The 18,601-nt window shown below is 36.4% G+C and overlaps 1 protein-coding gene and 1 pseudogene across 2 annotated transcripts in view; one reads left to right on the plus strand and one right to left on the minus strand.

The window, feature by feature from the left end:
- DEPDC1B (DEP domain containing 1B) overlaps positions 1–18,601 on the minus strand; it is an 84,384-nt gene that overhangs the window by 20,185 nt on the left and 45,598 nt on the right. For both annotated transcript variants that reach the window (XM_047877456.1, XM_047877464.1), the window contains one exon: positions 16,936–17,076. In XM_047877456.1, coding sequence (XP_047733412.1) covers positions 16,936–17,076 — 141 coding nt within the window. The remainder of the gene's footprint in view (positions 1–16,935; positions 17,077–18,601) is intronic.
- LOC125176278 (protein YIPF5-like) lies at positions 610–1,355 on the plus strand (annotated as a pseudogene).

An 18,601-nucleotide genomic window follows, 5' to 3' on the forward strand; every position in this document is an offset into this window, starting at 1 on the left:
TGTTAATTATACCTTAATAAAGTCAACTTTATAAAGTTAAAATAAATTATTTATTCATTTAAATAAATTAAACAAATCAAGAGAAATTAGAGCCCTAAACATGAGAAATGCAAAACTTAAAAATCTTAAAAGTACAGAATCTCTTTGTGAAAGATTTCTTAAGATACACAAGTAAATTAATTTGACCAAAATAGAACATAAAAGGTTTTTTTTTACCTTTTGATTAAAACCAAAAGAGAAGCCACAGACTATAAAATATATTTGCAAGACACAAGGTATGAAGAATTAGTACCTAGAATATATTTTTAGAAGAAAGAAAGAAAGAAAGAAAGAAAGAAAGAAAGAAAGAAAAAGAAAAGGGAAGGAAGGAAGAAACCAAGAGAAAAAAATGGGTAAAAGACAGAAAAAGTATTTCACCCAAGAAGAAATCCATATGACCAATAAACAGCAACAAGATTCCTTTTCACACATATCAGACTGCAAAAATTAAAAAGCCCCAGCAATTGTTTGGCCTTGTAACATGTAGCAACAGGGCCAGTTGGGGATCTTAAGCCACGTTTGGGGGTTTTGGGGGGTTGCTGACACTGCTGCCAAGTTTGATCATGTGCAATGACAGGCTTTGATAACAAACACAGATTTCTACCAGACAAGTTACAGCATTGATGACCAATCACAGAAATCCTATGACTATGGAGGAAGTAGAGAACCCTATAGCAAACAGTTTGCTGGCTATGACTACTCACAGCAAGGCCAATTTGTCCCTCTAGACATGAGGCAGCCATAACAGCCACATACTGGGCCAATTTTCCAGCCAACTCAGGCATACACTCTAACACATTAGCTTGTCTATGGAAAACACTTTGAGGATAAGCCACCTTTATTAGAAGAATCAGGTATCACTTGTGACCACATCTGGCAAAAAACATGAACAGTGTTACATCCATTACAAGTGGCAGATGGCAGCATCATGAATGTGACTGATTTGGCACAACCAATGGTTTTTTGCCTTGTCTTTGGAGCCACATCGTTACTGGCTGGCAAAATCCAGTTTGGCTATGTATGTGGCATAAGTGCACTTGGATGTCTAGGAATGTTTTTGTCTACTAAACTGAGTATGACAGGTGTTTCATTTGGTTGTGTGGCAAGTGTCCGTGGATACTGTCTCCTTCCCATGATCCTACTTTCCAGCTCTGCAAGGAATGGCAAGAGTCATTCTCACTGCTGGAATTATTGGATGGTGCAGTTTTTCCCCTTCCAAAATTTTTAATTCTGCATTAGCCATGGAAGAACAGCCACTTCTAGTAGCATATCCCTGTGCTTTGTTGAACGGAGTCTTTGCCCTAATTTCCATTTAATGAACTGAATTTATCTGGCATGTGGACATCACTGGGCCAAAAAGGACTCTGAACTCTTAAACTAGACCAGTGAACTGCTACAGGGCATCTCTCATGCAGATCTAAATTTTGGCTTTTGGCGCGGTAGAAGTAAAGATTATCTTTTATTCATTTTTATAGAACTTCTGAATACTATCTTGGATTTACCTGCAGCATGAGTAGCTTTAAATGTTTGTGCTTATACAAATAAGAAGTGCTACTTCTTTCCTGTTCCTGTGGCCTTTGAAAAAACAAGTGTTTTTTCTTGTAAACTATTAAAATGCTTTTGACAGAATTTTAACAACTGTGGGAAACTAACCACAGAGCTGATAACCTTTCTCAAAACCACCCAGTCATAGTTAAGAAGACACAAGACTTATTGCAGAAATAGTTCTCCAAGGGATTAAGAAAGAAAAATCGCCTGTATTCTCCAGTTAGATGAGCTTGAAGCAAAAATGCAATCCCAATGTAGAGTTTTAGGAGTTTGCCCTTCAAAAATTTGATATTCCTTTAAATTATCTCATGGAGTTTTGCTAAAATTCAACAATATAAGAAGTTCACAATCTACTTTATTGTAGATGGAAATATGAACACCTGTTGAGATTAGCATTAAATAAACCATAATGACATAGACTGGCCATGTTAATGTATATAGTTGAATCTCCAAGTTTCCTGGGGGGGGGGGGGGGGCAGAAATCAACACTTTTTTGAGAAAAATACTTAAAATGTCACAATTTCAGTACTGCAGTTATTGATGTAAAGTGCATTTGATGCTTAGTAACTAAATTTTTCCCAATTAAAAAAATTTAATGCCTGATGAAACCAAGCATTGGTAAAAAAAAAAAAAAATGGTCCAACAGAAATATATTTCTAATATATGTGTAAGTTGCTGTGACTCTGGAAAGCAATTTGCTTCAACTAGTAAAGATGTAAATAGCAAACAACCCAGTAGTTCAGCTTCTAGATATAGAGAAAGACATGGATGTTTTGTATCACTGCACAGTATATGTGTTAAATTAGGGTGATGGGCACATAGATGTCTCTTGTATTACTCTCCACACTGACAATTTAACCACTATCCTCCTCCCAAATAGTACTTAAAGTGAAAGTTTGGAAATCAGATTTCAGGGTCACTCATTTCATGTCACTGGAGAATTATTTTTTCTACAGACAATATTTCCAATAACAATGAACACAACAACTACTAAATCTTGGCTTCTATATATCATTCTCTACTCACAGGAAGCAAGAATCCTTGAAGAAATGCCTGAGAAAGAAAGAATAAGGACCTTTCCTGCCAGAAAATAAGAAAGTGTTCCAAGAATGATAGGGATGTGGTTTAAAAAATATATAATACATGAGCTAGTTTTTAAGGACCTCCTTCAGGGATTCCAGTTACAAGTATATTAGACTACTTCATATTGCTGTATATGTCACTAGGGCTGTGTTTGACGCATGTTGTTTGTTTTGTTTCTAGACCCTGTTCCCTCTGTGCTTTCTTTAGGCTAGCTTTTATTACTGTATATTTAAGTTCACCGATCTTTTCTTCTGCAATGTCTAATTTGTTCCTAAACCCATTCAATGAAATTTCCACTTATAATACTGTGCTTTTTTAAGTCCTAAAGTCCAATTTGGTTCTTTTTCTCTGTTTTTTGTTATGAAATTATCTTTAAATGTACAATTCAGCAGTTTTTAGTATATTTATTAAGTTAGGTCCATCACCACTATCTAATTCCAGAATAATTCTGTCACTCAAAAAAGAAACCCTCATACCAATTAACACTCACTCCCCATTCTCTCCTCCCCTCACCTCGTAGAAAACACTAATCACAGCCACAGATTTTCCTGTTTTGAACATTTCACATAAATGGAATCATACAAAATAAGGTATTTTGTGTCTGGCTTCTTTCATTTAGAATAATGTTTCAAGGTTCAACCATGTTATAGCATGTAACAATACTTCATTCCTTTTCATGGCTGCATAATATTCTATCATGTGGATATATTAAATATTTTCATTCATTTGTTTTAGTTTGTTTTTTAATTTCATTTTTTATTTTTTAAAATTTACATCAAAATTGGTTAGCATACAGTAAAGCAATGATTTCAGGAGTAGATTCCTTAATGCCCCTTACCCGTTTAGCCCATCTCCTTTTCCACAACCCCTCCACCAAACCTCAGTTTGTTCTCCATATTTATGAGTCTCCTCTGTTTTGGCCCCTTCCCTGTTTTTATATTATTTTTGTTTCCCTTCCCTTATGTTAATTCGTCTTGTCTCTTAAAGTCCTCATATGAGTGAAGTCATATGATTTTTGTCTTTCTCTGACTGACTAATTTGACTTAGCATAATACCCTCCAGTTCCATCCACGTAGTTGCAAATGGCAAGATTTCATTCTTTTTTTTTTTTTTTTAATTTTTTTTTTCAACGTTTATTTATTTTTTTGGGACAGAGAGAGACAGAGCATGAACGGGGGAGGGGCAGAGAGAGAGGGAGACACAGAATTGGAAACAGGCTCCAGGCTCTGAGCCATCAGCCCAGAGCCTGACGCGGGGCTCGAACTCACAGACCGCGAGATCGTGACCTGGCTGAAGTCGGACACTTAACCGACTGCGCCACCCAGGCGCCCCCAAGATTTCATTCTTTTTGATTGCCAAGTAATACTCCATTGTATAGATATACCGCCTCTTCTTTATTCATCCATCGATGGACATTTGGGCTCTTTCCATACTTTGGCTATTGTGGATAGTGCTCCTATAAACATGGGGGTGCATGTTTCCACCTTCAAAACAACACACCTGTATCCTGTGGAAAAATGCCTAGTAGTGCAATTGCTGGGTCGTAAGGTAGTTCTATTTTTAGTTTTTTGAGGAACCTCCATACTGTTTTTCAGAGCGGCTGCACCAGCTTGCATTCCCACCAACAATGCAAAAGAGATGCTCTTTTTCTACATCCTCACCAATATCTATTGCTGCCTGAATTGTTAATGTTAGCCAAGCTGACAGGTGTGAGGTGGTATCTCACTGTGGTTTTGATTTGTATTTCCCTGATGATGAGTGATGTTGAGCATTTTTTCATGTGTCAGTTGACCGTCTGGATGTCTACCTTGGAGAAGTGTCTATTCATGTCTTTTGCCCATTTCTTCACTGGAGTCTTTGTTTTTTGGGTGTTGAAGTTCTTTACAAGTTTTGGATACTAACCCTTTATCTGATATGTTGTTCGCAAATATCTTCTCCCATTCTGTCGGTTGCCTTTTAGTTTTGCTGATTGTTTCCTTCAATGTGCAGAAGCTTTTTATTTTGATGAGATCCCAGTAGTTCATTTTTGCTTTTGTTTCCCTTGCCTCCAGAGACAAGAGGCAAGAAGTTGAGTAAGATGAGTAAGAAGTTGCTGCGGCCAAGATCAAAGAGGTTTTTGCCTGATTTCTCCTCGAGGATTTGATGGCTTCCTGTCTTACACTGAGGTCTTTCATCCATTTTGAGTTTGTTTTTGTGAATGGTGTAAGAAAGTGGTCCAGGTTCATTCTTCTGCATGTCACTGTCCAGTTTTCCCAGCACCACTTGCTGAAGAGACTGTCTTTATTCCATTGGATATTCTTTCCTGCTTTGTCAAAGATTAGTTGGCCATAGGTTTCTGGGTCCATTTCTGGGTTCTCTATTCTGTTCTATTGATCTGAGTGTCTGTTCTTGTGCCAGTACCATACTGTCTTGATGATTACAGCTTTGTAGTATAGCTTGAAGTCTGGGACTGTGATGACTTCTGCTTTGGTTTTCTTTTCCACGATCGCTTTGGCTATTCGGGGTCTTTTCTGCTCCCACACAAATTTTAGGATTGTTTGTTCTAGCTCTGTGAAGAATGCTGGTGTTACTTTCATAGGGATTGCATTGAATATGTAGATTGCTTTGGGTATTATCGACATTTTAACAATATCTGTTCTTCCTATCCAGGAGCATGGAATCTTTTTCATTTTTTTGTGTCTTCAAATTCTTTCATAAGCTTTCTATAATTTTCAGATTTTTACCTCTTTGGTTAGATTTATTCCTAGGTATTTTATGGTTTTTGGTGCAACTGTAAATGGGACCGATTCCTTGATTTCTCTGTCGCTTCATTGTTGGTGTATAGGAATGCAACTGATTTCTGTGTGTTGATTTTATATCCTGCAACTTTGCTGAATTCATGAATCAGTTCTAGCAGTTTTTTGGTGGAATCTTTTGGGTTTTCCATATAGAGTATCATGTCATCTGCAAAGAGTGAAAGTTTGACCACCTCCTGGCCAATCTGGATGTCTTTGATTTCTTTGTGTTGTCTGATTGCAGAGGCTAAGATTTCCAATACTATGTTGAATAACAGTGGTGAGAGTGGACATCCCTGTCTTGTTCCTGACCTTAGGGGAAAGCTCTCAATTTGTCACCATTGAGGATGATATTGCCATTGGGTCCTTCACATATGGCTTTTATGACCTTGAGATAGGCTCCTTCTATCCCTACTTTGAGGGTTTTTATCAAGAAAGGATACTGTATTTTGTCAAATGCTTTCTCTGCATCTATTGAAAGGATCATATCATTCTTGTCCTTTCTTTTACTGATGTGATGAATCCCGTGAATTGTTTTGCAGATATTGAACGAGCCCTGCATCCCAGGTATAAATCCCACTTGGTCACATGGTGAATAATTTTTTTCATGTATTATTCGATCTGGTTGGCTAATATCTTGTTGAGGATTTTTGCATCCATGTTGATCAGGGAAATTGGTCTATAGTTCTCCTTTTTAGTGGGGTCTCTGTCTGGTTTTGGAATCAAGGTAATGCTGGCTTCATAGAAAGAGTTTGGAAGTTTTCCTTCCATTTCTATTTTTTGGAACAGTTTCAAGAGAATAGGTGTTAACTCTTCCTTAAATGTTTGGTAGAATTCCCCTGGAAAGCCATTTGGTCCAGGACACTTGTTTTTTGGCAGATTTTTTATTACTAATTCGATTTCCTTACTGGTTTATGGGTCTGTTCAAATTTTCTATTTCTTCCTGTTTCAGTTTTGGTAGTGTATATGTTTCTAGGAATTTGTCCATTTCTTCCAGATTACCCACTGGCATATAATTGCTCATAATATTCTATTATTGTTTTTATTTCTGTTGTGTTGGTTGTGATCTCTCTTCTTTCATTCTTGATTTTACTTATTTGGGTCCTTTCCTTTTTCTTCTGATCAAACTGGCTAGTGGTTTATCAATTTTGTTAATTCTTTCAAAGAAAAGCTTCTAGTTTCATTGATCTGTTTTTTTGGTTTCGATAGCATTAATTTCCGCTCTAATCTTTATTATTTCCTGTCTTCTGCTGGTTTGGGGTTTTATTTGCTATTCTTTTCCCATCTCCTTAAGGCATAAGGTTAGATTGTGTATCTGAGATCTTTCTTCCTTCTTTAGGAAGGCCTGGATTGCTATACACTTTCCTCTTATGACTGCCTTTATTGCGTCCCAGAGGTTTGGGGTTGTGGTGTTATCAGTTTCATTGACTCCCATATACTTTTTAATTTCCTCTTTAACTGCTTGGTTAGCCCATTCATTCTTTACTAGGATGTTCTTCAGTCTCCAAGTATTTGTTACCTTTGCAAATTTTTTCTTGCGGTTGATTTCGAGTTTCATAGCATTATGGTCTGAAAATATGCACAGTATGATCTTGATCTTTTTGTACTTACTTAGGGCTGATTTGTGTCCCAGTATATGGTGTATTCTGGAGAACGTTCCATGTGCACTGGAGAAGAATGTATATTCTGCTGCTTTAGGATGAAATGTTCTGAATATATCTGTTAAGTCCATCTGGACCAGTGTGTCATTCAAAGCCATTGTTTCCTTGTTGATTTTGTGTTTAGATGATCTGTCCATTGCTGAAGGAGGGTGTTGAAGTCCCCTACTATAATGGTATTATTATCAATGAGTGTCTTTATGTTTGTGATTAATTGATTTATATATTTGGGTGCTCTCATATTTGGAGCATAAATGTCTACAATTGTTAGGTCTTCTTAGTGGATAGACCCCTTAATTATGATATAATGCCCTTCTTCATCTCTTGTTACAATCTTTATTTTAAAGTCTAGATTGAGTGATATAAACATAGCTTTCTTTCATCGGCCATTAGCATGATAGATGGTTCTCCATCCCCTTATTTTCAATCTGAAGGTTATCTTTAGGTCTAAAGTGGTCTCTTGTAAACAGCATATAGATGGATATTGTTTTCTTATCCATTCTGTTAACCTATGTCTTTTGATTGGAGCATTGAGTCCACTGACATTTAGAGTGAGTACTGAAAGATATGAATTTGTTGTAATTATGATGCTTGTAGAGTTGGAGTGTTGGTGGTGTTCTCTGGTCGTTTCTAATCTTTTGTTGCTTTTGGTATGTATATATATATTTTCATCTTTTCCCCCCTCAGAAAAGTCCCTCTTAAAATTTCTTGCAGCGCTGGTTTAGTGGTCACAAACTCCTTTAATTTTTGTCTGGGAAACTTTTTATCTCTCCTTCTATTTTGAATGACAGCCTTGCTGGATAAAAAATTCTTGGCTGCATATTTTTCTGATTCAGCACACTGAATATATCCTGCGACCACCAGGTATCAAGCTGTGGAGTTGCAATCTTTGCGCTCCCCTTGTTTACAGTCTTAATGGAATTTAAACCCTCTTCTTTCTCCTTTCTCCCTTTTCAGTTTAGTCCCTGCGGCTGTTTCCAATTTTCCACTTTCTCTCCAGCCGCTTTTGGGGAGGGGTGCTTTTCCCATACCCCCCCGCCCCGTATCTGTCCTCTCTCCACCCACAAAAGCACCTCCCTTCTCATGGCTTCTCGCTCCCCAAGTTTACCTCTCCCCACCATGTACCTGCTGAGTTCGGTGGTTCAGGTTGTGCAGATTGTTGTGTTAATCCTCAGATCGGTTTTCTAGGTGTGTAGGATGGTTTAGTGTTGGTCTGGCTGTATTTCATGGATGCGAGACACACAAAAAGCTTCCATGCTGTTCTGCCATCTTGGCTCCTCCCTCATTCATCATTTCATGGAGATCTCCATTATTTCCACTTTTTGGTTGTTATGAATAATGCTGCCATCAACATTTAGTGGTTGTGTGACATATGTTATCAACTGTTTGGTATATACCTAAGAGTGGAACTGCTGACTCATATGGCAATGTTTAACTTTTTTTAAAGAAATGCCAAAATGTTTTATAAAAAGGCTATGCCAAAGTAGTTAAGACTTGTCCCAAGAATACATCCGGGGGACACCTGGGTGGCTCATCAAATGAGCATACGACTTCAGCTCAGGTCATCATCTCATAGTCTGTGAGTTCAAGGCCCATGTTGGGCTCTGTGCTAACAGCTCAGAGCCTGGAGCCTGCTTCCAATTCTGTGTCTCCCTCTCTCTCTGCCCCTCCCCCACCCCCATCTCTCTCTCAAAAATAAATAAACATAAAATACACCTGGGATTCACACCAATGTGCTCTTCCTCCCTTACACACATAATTATCAACACATAATCATCAACCTGCTTCCAATAAACTCTACTTGGTTTTAATTTAGTTTTAAAATTGATGGTCAGCAATTATTAATTGCTAATTAAAAGATTACACTCTTGAATTAATACCATACTCTATATCCTTTATTAACACTGACAGATATATTTTTCTTGACTACTCTAAGAGTCCTAAAGAAAAAAAATAATAATTTTGGAGTAGGTTTAAAAAGTTTATCTGTCAGCCATCCATCATCATTGTGTTATATCATTAAGGAGTCTACCACCAAAATCTTCAGGAACCTGAAAAAAAAGTCTTCAAGCTCTAGTACCCATTAAGTAAATCTGTATTTTAAAAGAAATTGAACCTAGGGAATAAAGGAGACATAAACTAATAGCATTGCTCAACCACGTCAAAGCCACAACTTGTAATCACAAAAATATTAACTGGTAGGAAGTTTAGAAAACTGGCAGGGGAATACTTTATAAATTATTCTTTTTAAATATTTTGGAAAGTTTCAAGAGGCAATAGCATAAAAAGTCATAGTCCTAGAATTCCCTTAGCATTAGAAATATAGATATTATAGACAAGGGGAAAAACATGGTCCCAAAGACATTTAACTGGGCCCCAGTTTATCACATCACTATACATACCAGAGAAAAATAGAAGACTAGATTAAAAGTAAAAATATTTGTAGAATGTGGCAATTTGCAACACTTCCATGCCATTAATCTTGATGAGAGTAGATAGGTCTACTACATGTAAAAGCACATGAATTTCATAAAATACTTTTTGAACTAAAGTACAAGATCTTCCACTACAGAAAGGAATTTTAAAAGCATGATAGTGGTTTTGAAGCTTATTTTTCTGTCTTTAAAAATCAGAATAAAAAAATAAGAGCAGCTAATATATATATTATATATATTATATTATATATAATATATATAATAATAAAACTAATTTTTCTATGGGAGAAGAAAATAGTTAACATTAATGGAGTTAACATTAAACATACTTTATTATGTACCTAATAGTGTTCTAAACACTAAACATTATCTCATTTAATCTTTACAAAAACTCTATAAGGTATTTAACCATCATTAATCCCACTTACAGATAAAGACAGTGAGGCTTAAAGAAATGAGGTCACTTGCCCAAATCACACAGCTAGTTAGTGGCAAAGTGGGGTGTGAGCTTACTCACATGGTCTACGGCAGACACACCTCAATACCATTCTATATTACTGACTTTGTCCATGTGGCCAATTATTTCCTAAGGATAAATTCCTATAAGTAGAAATGTTGGCTCAAAGAATATGCACAAATATTTCATACGCAGATAGTCAAAATATCACTCTGCATTCTTCAACTGGGGGCAAGAAGTAGATGGTAAAAAGAAGAGAATTTCTCAACATAGTGAAATCTGAAACTAGTTCCTTTATACCAGAGAGAGCACATAAAACCATTTCTTCTCCTCATTTCTCTCTCATCAAGTAAAACTACAATGTAGTATAACCCTGAAGAAACCTCCAAACCACTTTAAAATGCTAATTCCACCACAAAAAGAAGGAAAAATTGAATGTAACTCTAAACAATATGATCCATAGGGGCCGCCTGGGTGGCTCAGTAGGTTAAGTGGCCGATTCTTGATTTTGGCTCATGTCATGATCTCACAGTTCATGGGTTCAAGCCCCACATCAGGCTCTGGGCTGACAGCACCGAGCCTTCTTGGGATTCTCTCTCTCCCTCTCTGCCTCTTCTGTGTTTGTGTTCTCCCTCTCCCCCACACTCTCTCTCTCAAAATAAATAAACTTAAAAAAATATATATGATCCATAAGTAAAAAGTTATTTTTTTTTATCGAAGTTTAAAGGACAAACCACATATAGCATAAGCATCTTTCACCATTCACTACTATTACTAGTAATATCTGAGAAATATTACACTTTGAGAGATTTTCTCATTCATTAAATCCTCATAGTCATCTTACTATGTAGGTAAATGGAGATGAAATTTAAAGTAGGGTTTTTTTTCAAAAATTTTTTACAACAAAAATTAAGAAATATATGTTACATCACAATATATACGCATATACAAAGGTATTTAAAACAAAGTCTACAAATATACCTACTATGTATATTCTGTCTTTTTAACACTGTTCTACTACAGAGAATTCACATCCAACACACAGTTTCTGAAATTGTGGCTTACAGAGACGCCTGAATTTGAACCAAGGCTCTTGTATAACGAACATCCAGGAATACACAGCCAGAGCCAAAGAGATATTCTGGTCAGAGCTCAGGAGACAGATAGAGGATGAAAGTAAGGAGTGGAAATCCTTAGCACATGGGTCATCTATGAAGTAGTATGAATATGATCAAAGGGAAGACGTATGGGGAAAAGCTGAGATTTGAAGCGCCTGTAATACTTCAGCCCTTCTTGGCAACCAGTTCCAAGGATGTTATTTTTCAATCTGTCCAAATGTCAAAGCAGGACTCACTTTTAGTTCTGCTTTTGAATGTTGGAGTGCGACATAATGCTTTCCTCAGTTCAAACACATGCAGAATACTTAGATTCTCAAAAACAGTTTAATCTGATTTCTCTGTTTCCTAACTTCTTTCTCATTGCTGACCATTACGTTTATTTTCTTTCATAAAATGTTACTGACAAAAGCACATTACAGAACTCGGGGAAATGACTGCAAGAGAATTTAGTTTTAAAATACACATGATGGTATACAGTTGAACTCAAAACACATCTTCAACAAGTACTATTGGATTCTTCAAGATCATAAACTACTACTGATTTTAAAGAGCTTCTTGGGGGGTGTTTTAGGTTTTAAGAGCTCCTGAGGGATATTAGTAGGCTCTCCTCATTTTATAACCAAAGAGTTTAAAAGACTAACTACTTTATTCTTTGGATTAATTTCACTTTGCTGAACAAAAGCTAAAAGAGTAACTTTTCATCTTTCATCATTTCTTCAACCTCAACATCACCATAAAAATACTGAGTCTTCCTTTGCAAGAAAATGACAAGTACCTTTGGCAGCCCCAAAGGTAACTCGTTTCTTGCATTTCAGAGTGATATACTAGTGCTTATCCCAATCATGGATTATAAAGATGTATCACAAGTAGTTTCACATTAAAAAAATCTTGCTATCATTTGAAAGAAGATATGGCTAGCTAGCAACATATGATTATCCTATCTTAATTTACACATTTTGCCATTTTTTTTGTATTTTTCAAAACAAAAAAAATGAAACTCAGTAGGAAAACAAGTGTAACCCACTACTTTAAATTTCATGTTTTCATATCTACAAATATAGTAGGCATTACTGCCATTTACCAATGAAAAAACCAGGGTCTAGAAAGGCAGAGTGAGTCATCTAAGTGGGTACACCTCAGTGAACAAACCAAGTTCTTGAGTTTGGAGATGTTTCCATTGGTAAAATAAGAATAAAATAATGAACAAACAAAAAAAGAATAAAATAATGAAAAGAAACATTTCATTATTTAGCCCCAGTGATGAAGGATGAGTGAATAAATAATTGAATACTCAAAAAAATCCAAGTGTTCCTTATGATAAAAATAAGTAAAATTAAAATAATATTCTCTATGATTAGAGATTAGGTGACACCTCAGCCATGAAGATCACATGACAGGCTTCAGAGTTGTCAGTGCTTTGTATGACAACTACCTTTGTCACCCTCCTTCCCATTCTCCAGTGGTTACATCAGATTTCCATTCTCAAATCATTACAAACACAAATTTTTATTTCTGTAAAGTAGAAATGGCATTTCTACTAATATATGCTATGTTATCAATAAGCGAACCCTTATGGGAGCTTCAAAAAAAAAAATAGTAAAATATGAAGACTTTTGAAAGGGCCCAGCATTCCCCAAAAGGCCAGGGGGATCGAGTCTGTTCAGCCAGAGAAGGAGAAACTCAAGAAGACTCAAGTTTTTCGAACAACGAAAGGAATAAAAAAAAAAAAAAGTTTCATTTTCACAGAGAAGAGGTATAAAAAGGATAAGGTTTATACTAAGGTAAAAGAATTCAGACTACACATCAATTGGTCAGAACTCCCTGCCTAAAGAAAGACATATCAAGAGAGACTATTTTTCTAGGGGCTTTTAAGGAAACACAAACAAGTCGTCTTTGAATTGCTTAAAAGTAGACACAGATTCACCTACCACAACATGATGCCCTTTCCTACATGAAGAGTCCCAAACTGCTATAGGACTTTTATGACTTCTTTTGCTTTCAGGCTGAGAAAGTCCTTCACCCACCCAACATCAACTATATTTTAGATGTACATTTTTTACGTTTAATTCTCTAATTCAGCTGGAATTTATCCTGATGAATGGTATGAGAAAAGTCTTAAGTTTTTTCCCCCAGAAGTTTTACCAGCTATCCTAGTGATTACTGGTATATTTACAAACAGCTTAGATATTTTGTTATAGCCAAGAAATACCTAGGCACTTCCCTAAATTGCTATCTTTAAGGAGCAGCTAACCCCACTTTATTCCAGCAATTGACTTAACAGTAGTCATTTTATTTGGAGGTGATTCAACATCCTTACCTTGGCTCATCTACATCTTCAAAAACTCCAGCCATAAGCCCTGGGCTCTGAGAGCAAAGAGAACCACCAGCAAGAACTTTGCACTAACATGGGCAAGAGCCCTCTGTCTGGTCAAGCACACCAACCAGGCACTCTCTGAAAAAAAGAATTGTTTTCCCTTAAGAATTACTATGGGACACAGACCCTAAGATAACTTGAAGAACATAACAAGAGGTAATAAGTCCATGATGGCATATAGCTCCACAGGATATCTGAGAAGTCATCAGACAAAAGAATCAAAGATTGGAAAGTTAACCCTTATAGGTGTCTCTGGCTTAAAAAATACATAGAAGATCTCAGCTATTTAGTTTGATAATCCAGTGTACGATCAATCTAGTGAATTTCAATGGCATCTTCTAAACTTGACATTTTAGAAGGTAGAGAGCAGGAAAGAGCTACTCAGTATTCCAGCCTCTGAGCAAATAAACCAGGAGCCAAAAGCCCAAGTGCCTGCAGGAGCAGACAAAAGGGATAAATGAGCAAAGAGTCAAGTGAACTTAGCTTGAGAGTCTGAGAAGCAGTGGGAAGCACTGCAAATTGGAGTTTGTGTCCCTGGAACACTTGCTCCTTCTAGTGGCGGCACTAGCCACACAGATGCAACAGTTGGTGCCCATGTAAATTCAAGCCCAGAGCAGCCACATTTTCCACTTTTTCTCTTCACAAATTTACAAATTCTTACCTGAACTTCCTGTTTCTTAAAGTTTGGCAATTAATTACATTTTCTTTTTAAAACACAGGGGTCGGTGTGCTAGGGTGGCTTAGTCGGTTGAGCGTCTGATTCAGCTCAAGCTCGCAGTTCGTGAGTTCAAGCCACACTGATGGCTCAGAGCTTGGAGCCTGCTTCTGATTCTGTGTCTCCCTCTCCCACGCCCCGCCCATACTCTGTCTCCATCTCTCTCTGTCTCTCTCTCTCAAAAATAAATACACATTAACAAAACAAAACAAAACAAAACAAAACAAAACACAGAGGTCAAATCAGATGTATTTATAACTCAGATCTGGCCCAGAGATCACCAGTTTGGGAACTAAGACTATAACATTATACAACCCACAAGTCTCTCAACTGTCCAAACACCATCCCCTGCTGCTATGCCTTTTTGTGCCTCCTACGGGTGTCCATTTTTCCTCAATATGACAAATTACAGCAAGCTACACAGCTCAGTGGATTTTAGGGTACACATGGAATGGAGTGAAGGATGCTATACCATCTCATTCACCCCACTTAAGAGTCAGCCAAATTCTATCTTAATAACAAACTGACATTTTAGAAATGAAAATTTATTATTATATACAGCTATGTTGTTTGGTCAGACTGCTGACCCAAATTAAATCATTTTCTAGTGATTAAAGAATAATTCTCATTTCTCCAAAAAGTCTTTTTTCTTTTTCTTTTTTTTTTTTTTGTTTAAGAACTCTTAGATTTTTTTTTTCATATATCAATAACTAACAGCTCTCAAGGTCACAACTTTTACATCAAGCTAGCATTATTTCATTCTAGAAGCAAAGGAATCAGCCTCAAAAAAGCCCATTAATTAAACTGAAAACTATTTCCACTGAAAATGCTATAGGATTTTTAGGTGCTACACAAAGTATGCTGATTACCTACTTTATTACTTACTTATCTAATCTAATAGCATCCTACTGCAGTCCAAGTAAGTCAAAAAGTTTGAAGAATTGAGTCAACCACACCAAGATTCAACCTATATATCTGCTTTGCACATATCTATATATAACACCTTTTCCCACAGACTCTTAACAAGATTACTATACTAGATGATCTTCATTGATCAAATGATGATCAAATTTATGATAATCTATATGTCCTTATATTTCTCCTTTTACTACATAAGGATCTAAAATATATGGTTTTCAATGCAAGGTGTCTCAAACATGTTCACTTGAGAAGGACTGGATCAGAGAAGGATAATAAATCTTGACTATCTGCACACATTAGTCTATTCTTGCTGATACTTAACTGCCAAAATTCTCCAATCTATCCATCCTTCTCCACCCTAAACCCTGTATAAGTGATACTTTAGAAGGAGGCTGATTCTGACATCAATTTGGAAATAATCAGCTTTAATTCCTAGCAGAGATCAAAATGAACAATTGTGGTAGAACAGACCAGTGATGTCATAAACACAGCTGATTCAAACTGGAATCTGTTCTCCAAAAAAAGTTCCAAGTACTTGTGTTTCCAAACCAGATCATTTTTACTACATAACATTATGAAAATGGAAAATGAAAAGAAAACCTAAGTAATTTTTATTCCAGTCCTTAGAATTCTTATTTTACCAGTGGCACATGGCAGTGAGTGGCTAAAAGAATCTACTCAATGAGTCCAAATGCATATTAAACAACAGCAAGTATTCATCATTAGGTACAATGTTCAAAAGGACATAAGCACTCGATCCTCTTTGGTTGAAAACAAAATACCAAGACAGCCCAGTGGTCTCAAACACCTGTAACAGGCCTAATCCTTTCATCTGTTCCCAATACTAATCCCTCTAAAAACAAACTCACTCTTATGCGCATGATTTATAGTTTTGTACTTTGTTTCTTCTTATCAGAAAACTTATAGAATCTTAAAATTTAAAGTACTGTACTATGAGATCAGGTAAATTACTCATACTATGAGTATTTTCTATGGTAGCATCCATACTTTCCAATAAGATGGAAAGCAGAAGAAAGGGCAGGGCGGGGCAGGGCAGGGGGCTAAGCCCCCCAGTACTCAGGAACAAGAGCATGCAAATTCCTACAAATTTACATAACAGAGTATGATATCTACACAATGATCAGTCATTAAAGCAAACAATAAAAGAATAATATTTATTGAACAATCACAATAGCAACAGGAAAATCTGATATGCAAGAAGAAAGGAACAATACCACAAAGGCCTACAGCAATAACATTGATTTTTTTTTCCTCTCTACCCTGCTTTTGTGACACTATAAATTCTGGCATACAGATCTATGTGAAGAACAGTAACAAGTTTCAGAGAATGATAAAGTTACTATATTTATTTTTCATGTTACAAATAACAAATAGCCCTACAGAAACCTGTTCCTTCTATGAAAAGAAATTAGATTTCTAAATGAAAATCTGTCTCCCATACATGACTGTTCATAAAGGCACATCCAGAGTAGTAGATCTACTGCAACAGTCAATATCAAACTGACATTCTTCTCTACCAAAGAAGTTGTACTGTTTTGCACAAAAGTGACACATAGCATATTATTCTTTCTTATCAAGTAAAAACTATTGGTCCTTGATTTCAGCTTCTTAACAGAGCTTAACCATTTTCTTTTCCTCCTTCACAGAGCAGGACTGTAACCAGGCAAGCACCTCATCCATTTTTATTTTAGAAACGCTATGGAGGTTTGACTAATGGAAATCTCAAGACACTGGAAAATGAAATGATTCCATATCAATAATACAGACACACGTTCATTATATTCCAACTTACCTAATACACTGACAAAGGCATCAAAAAGATGAAATGTAAGTAGAGGTTCTTTCAAGTGACCATAGTAATCTGCTATAGTTTTAAAGACATCCTTTTCAAATCCTAAATACATAGGCTGCTTCAAATCTGAACAATTAGGCCCTGTTAAAAAAAGAGAAAGAGAGAAAGAAGAAACATTACTGGGATGATCACTTATGAGGATTAGTCTCTGTGCATATGTATGGTGTGTATAGATAGTCAAGATCACAAAAGTTTTCATGGGGAAAATTGATGTTATTTAAAAGGACATTATACATTTGCTTACATGAATACTTTATGTCTAAATCGAAATCTATTATAAAACAAGGAGGAAAATCAATGGCTTACTTGCATTTTAAGAGAAACCCACTCTTTTCTTTTACATCTTCTGAAAGGCATTTTTATTAAATGTAGACAATGATTATTTTGTTTGAAATATTCGATGTTTTCCTAGGCTTGACACAGTTGACCAAGGTGATAATTATCTCACATATGTAATAGACAAGTTATAAAGCAATTTTCAAAGCTTTTTAGTATTTTGTCATTGCTATATTATGAAATCCTAGAATCAGAGTTGAGTTAATCGATGTCTGCCTCTAACTAAATTATTTCAGACTAATAAAAACTTACACTCTTTTTCATAAAGATATTCTAAAAAGGAGATTTTACACTGGGTCCTGTGATTCATTTTGATTGTAAAACTCTATGTGATCCCCAACCAACCTTTAAAAGATAGTGTATCAGGCAAAGCATATTCCAAAGTTAGGGTAACAATAAAAAGCCTGGAACAACGTGGTCCCAGCCATATCCCATGCAGACAGCAAGGCAAAGATCCAGTTGTATCTGGGACCAAAGAGGAACAAGAAGAAATGCCTAGCCCTCTACAGATATAGCAGTAAATGCCCCCAAGAATCCACACACAGACTACAGATTGACATTGTCAAGTGGAGAGACAAACCAGAGCTGCCCATGCCTTGGGGAAATGGCAAGTAGCCTCATGAGGGAGAGTTTGGCCAGTCTTCTCAATTGCTCTGACAGCGTGGAAGGGAGAAGCAGTGCAAGTGCAATGGCCGGTTCTGGGCCAGCAGAATACAAGACTAAACAACTAGATCCAAACAGAGCTCTACCCTCAGAGGAGAGTGAAAGATAAAGCCAGTAAAAACTAAAAGAAAGCCTTCCTCCAGCACCACTGTAACTAAAGAGAAAGGATCAAACTAAAAAGAACAGATAAACATTCTGGGCCTTCACATCCCAAGGCCAATGGGACAAAGTGAAAATGGCTTTTTCTTGGTCTTCTTAAAAACCCTCTCACCTTTTAATATTCTGTATACACTTGTCATAAAATAACTTAATTTGATTGACTAAAATAATGAAAATTATGAGAGACTCTTGTGTGGTACCATGTTAACCTAGCAGCCAACATAACCATCATTCTTGCCTGCTTCCTCCTTTGAAATACTCCAAGCTTCATCGATTGAAACAATTAGTTTAATGTCTCAGTAATCCATAATGCCATGAATTACTTCCTCCCAAGAGAAGTATGCGGTTGATTGTAAGCAGCTGTATCCCTGAACAAACATTTCATCATTCTTGCTAAAAATATGCAAAAACAAAACAAAAACAGTTTCCATACAAATGCAAATGCATA

The sequence above is a fragment of the Prionailurus viverrinus genome, chromosome A1 (assembly GCF_022837055.1).
Source record: "Prionailurus viverrinus isolate Anna chromosome A1, UM_Priviv_1.0, whole genome shotgun sequence".
Lineage (NCBI taxonomy): Eukaryota > Metazoa > Chordata > Mammalia > Carnivora > Felidae > Prionailurus > Prionailurus viverrinus.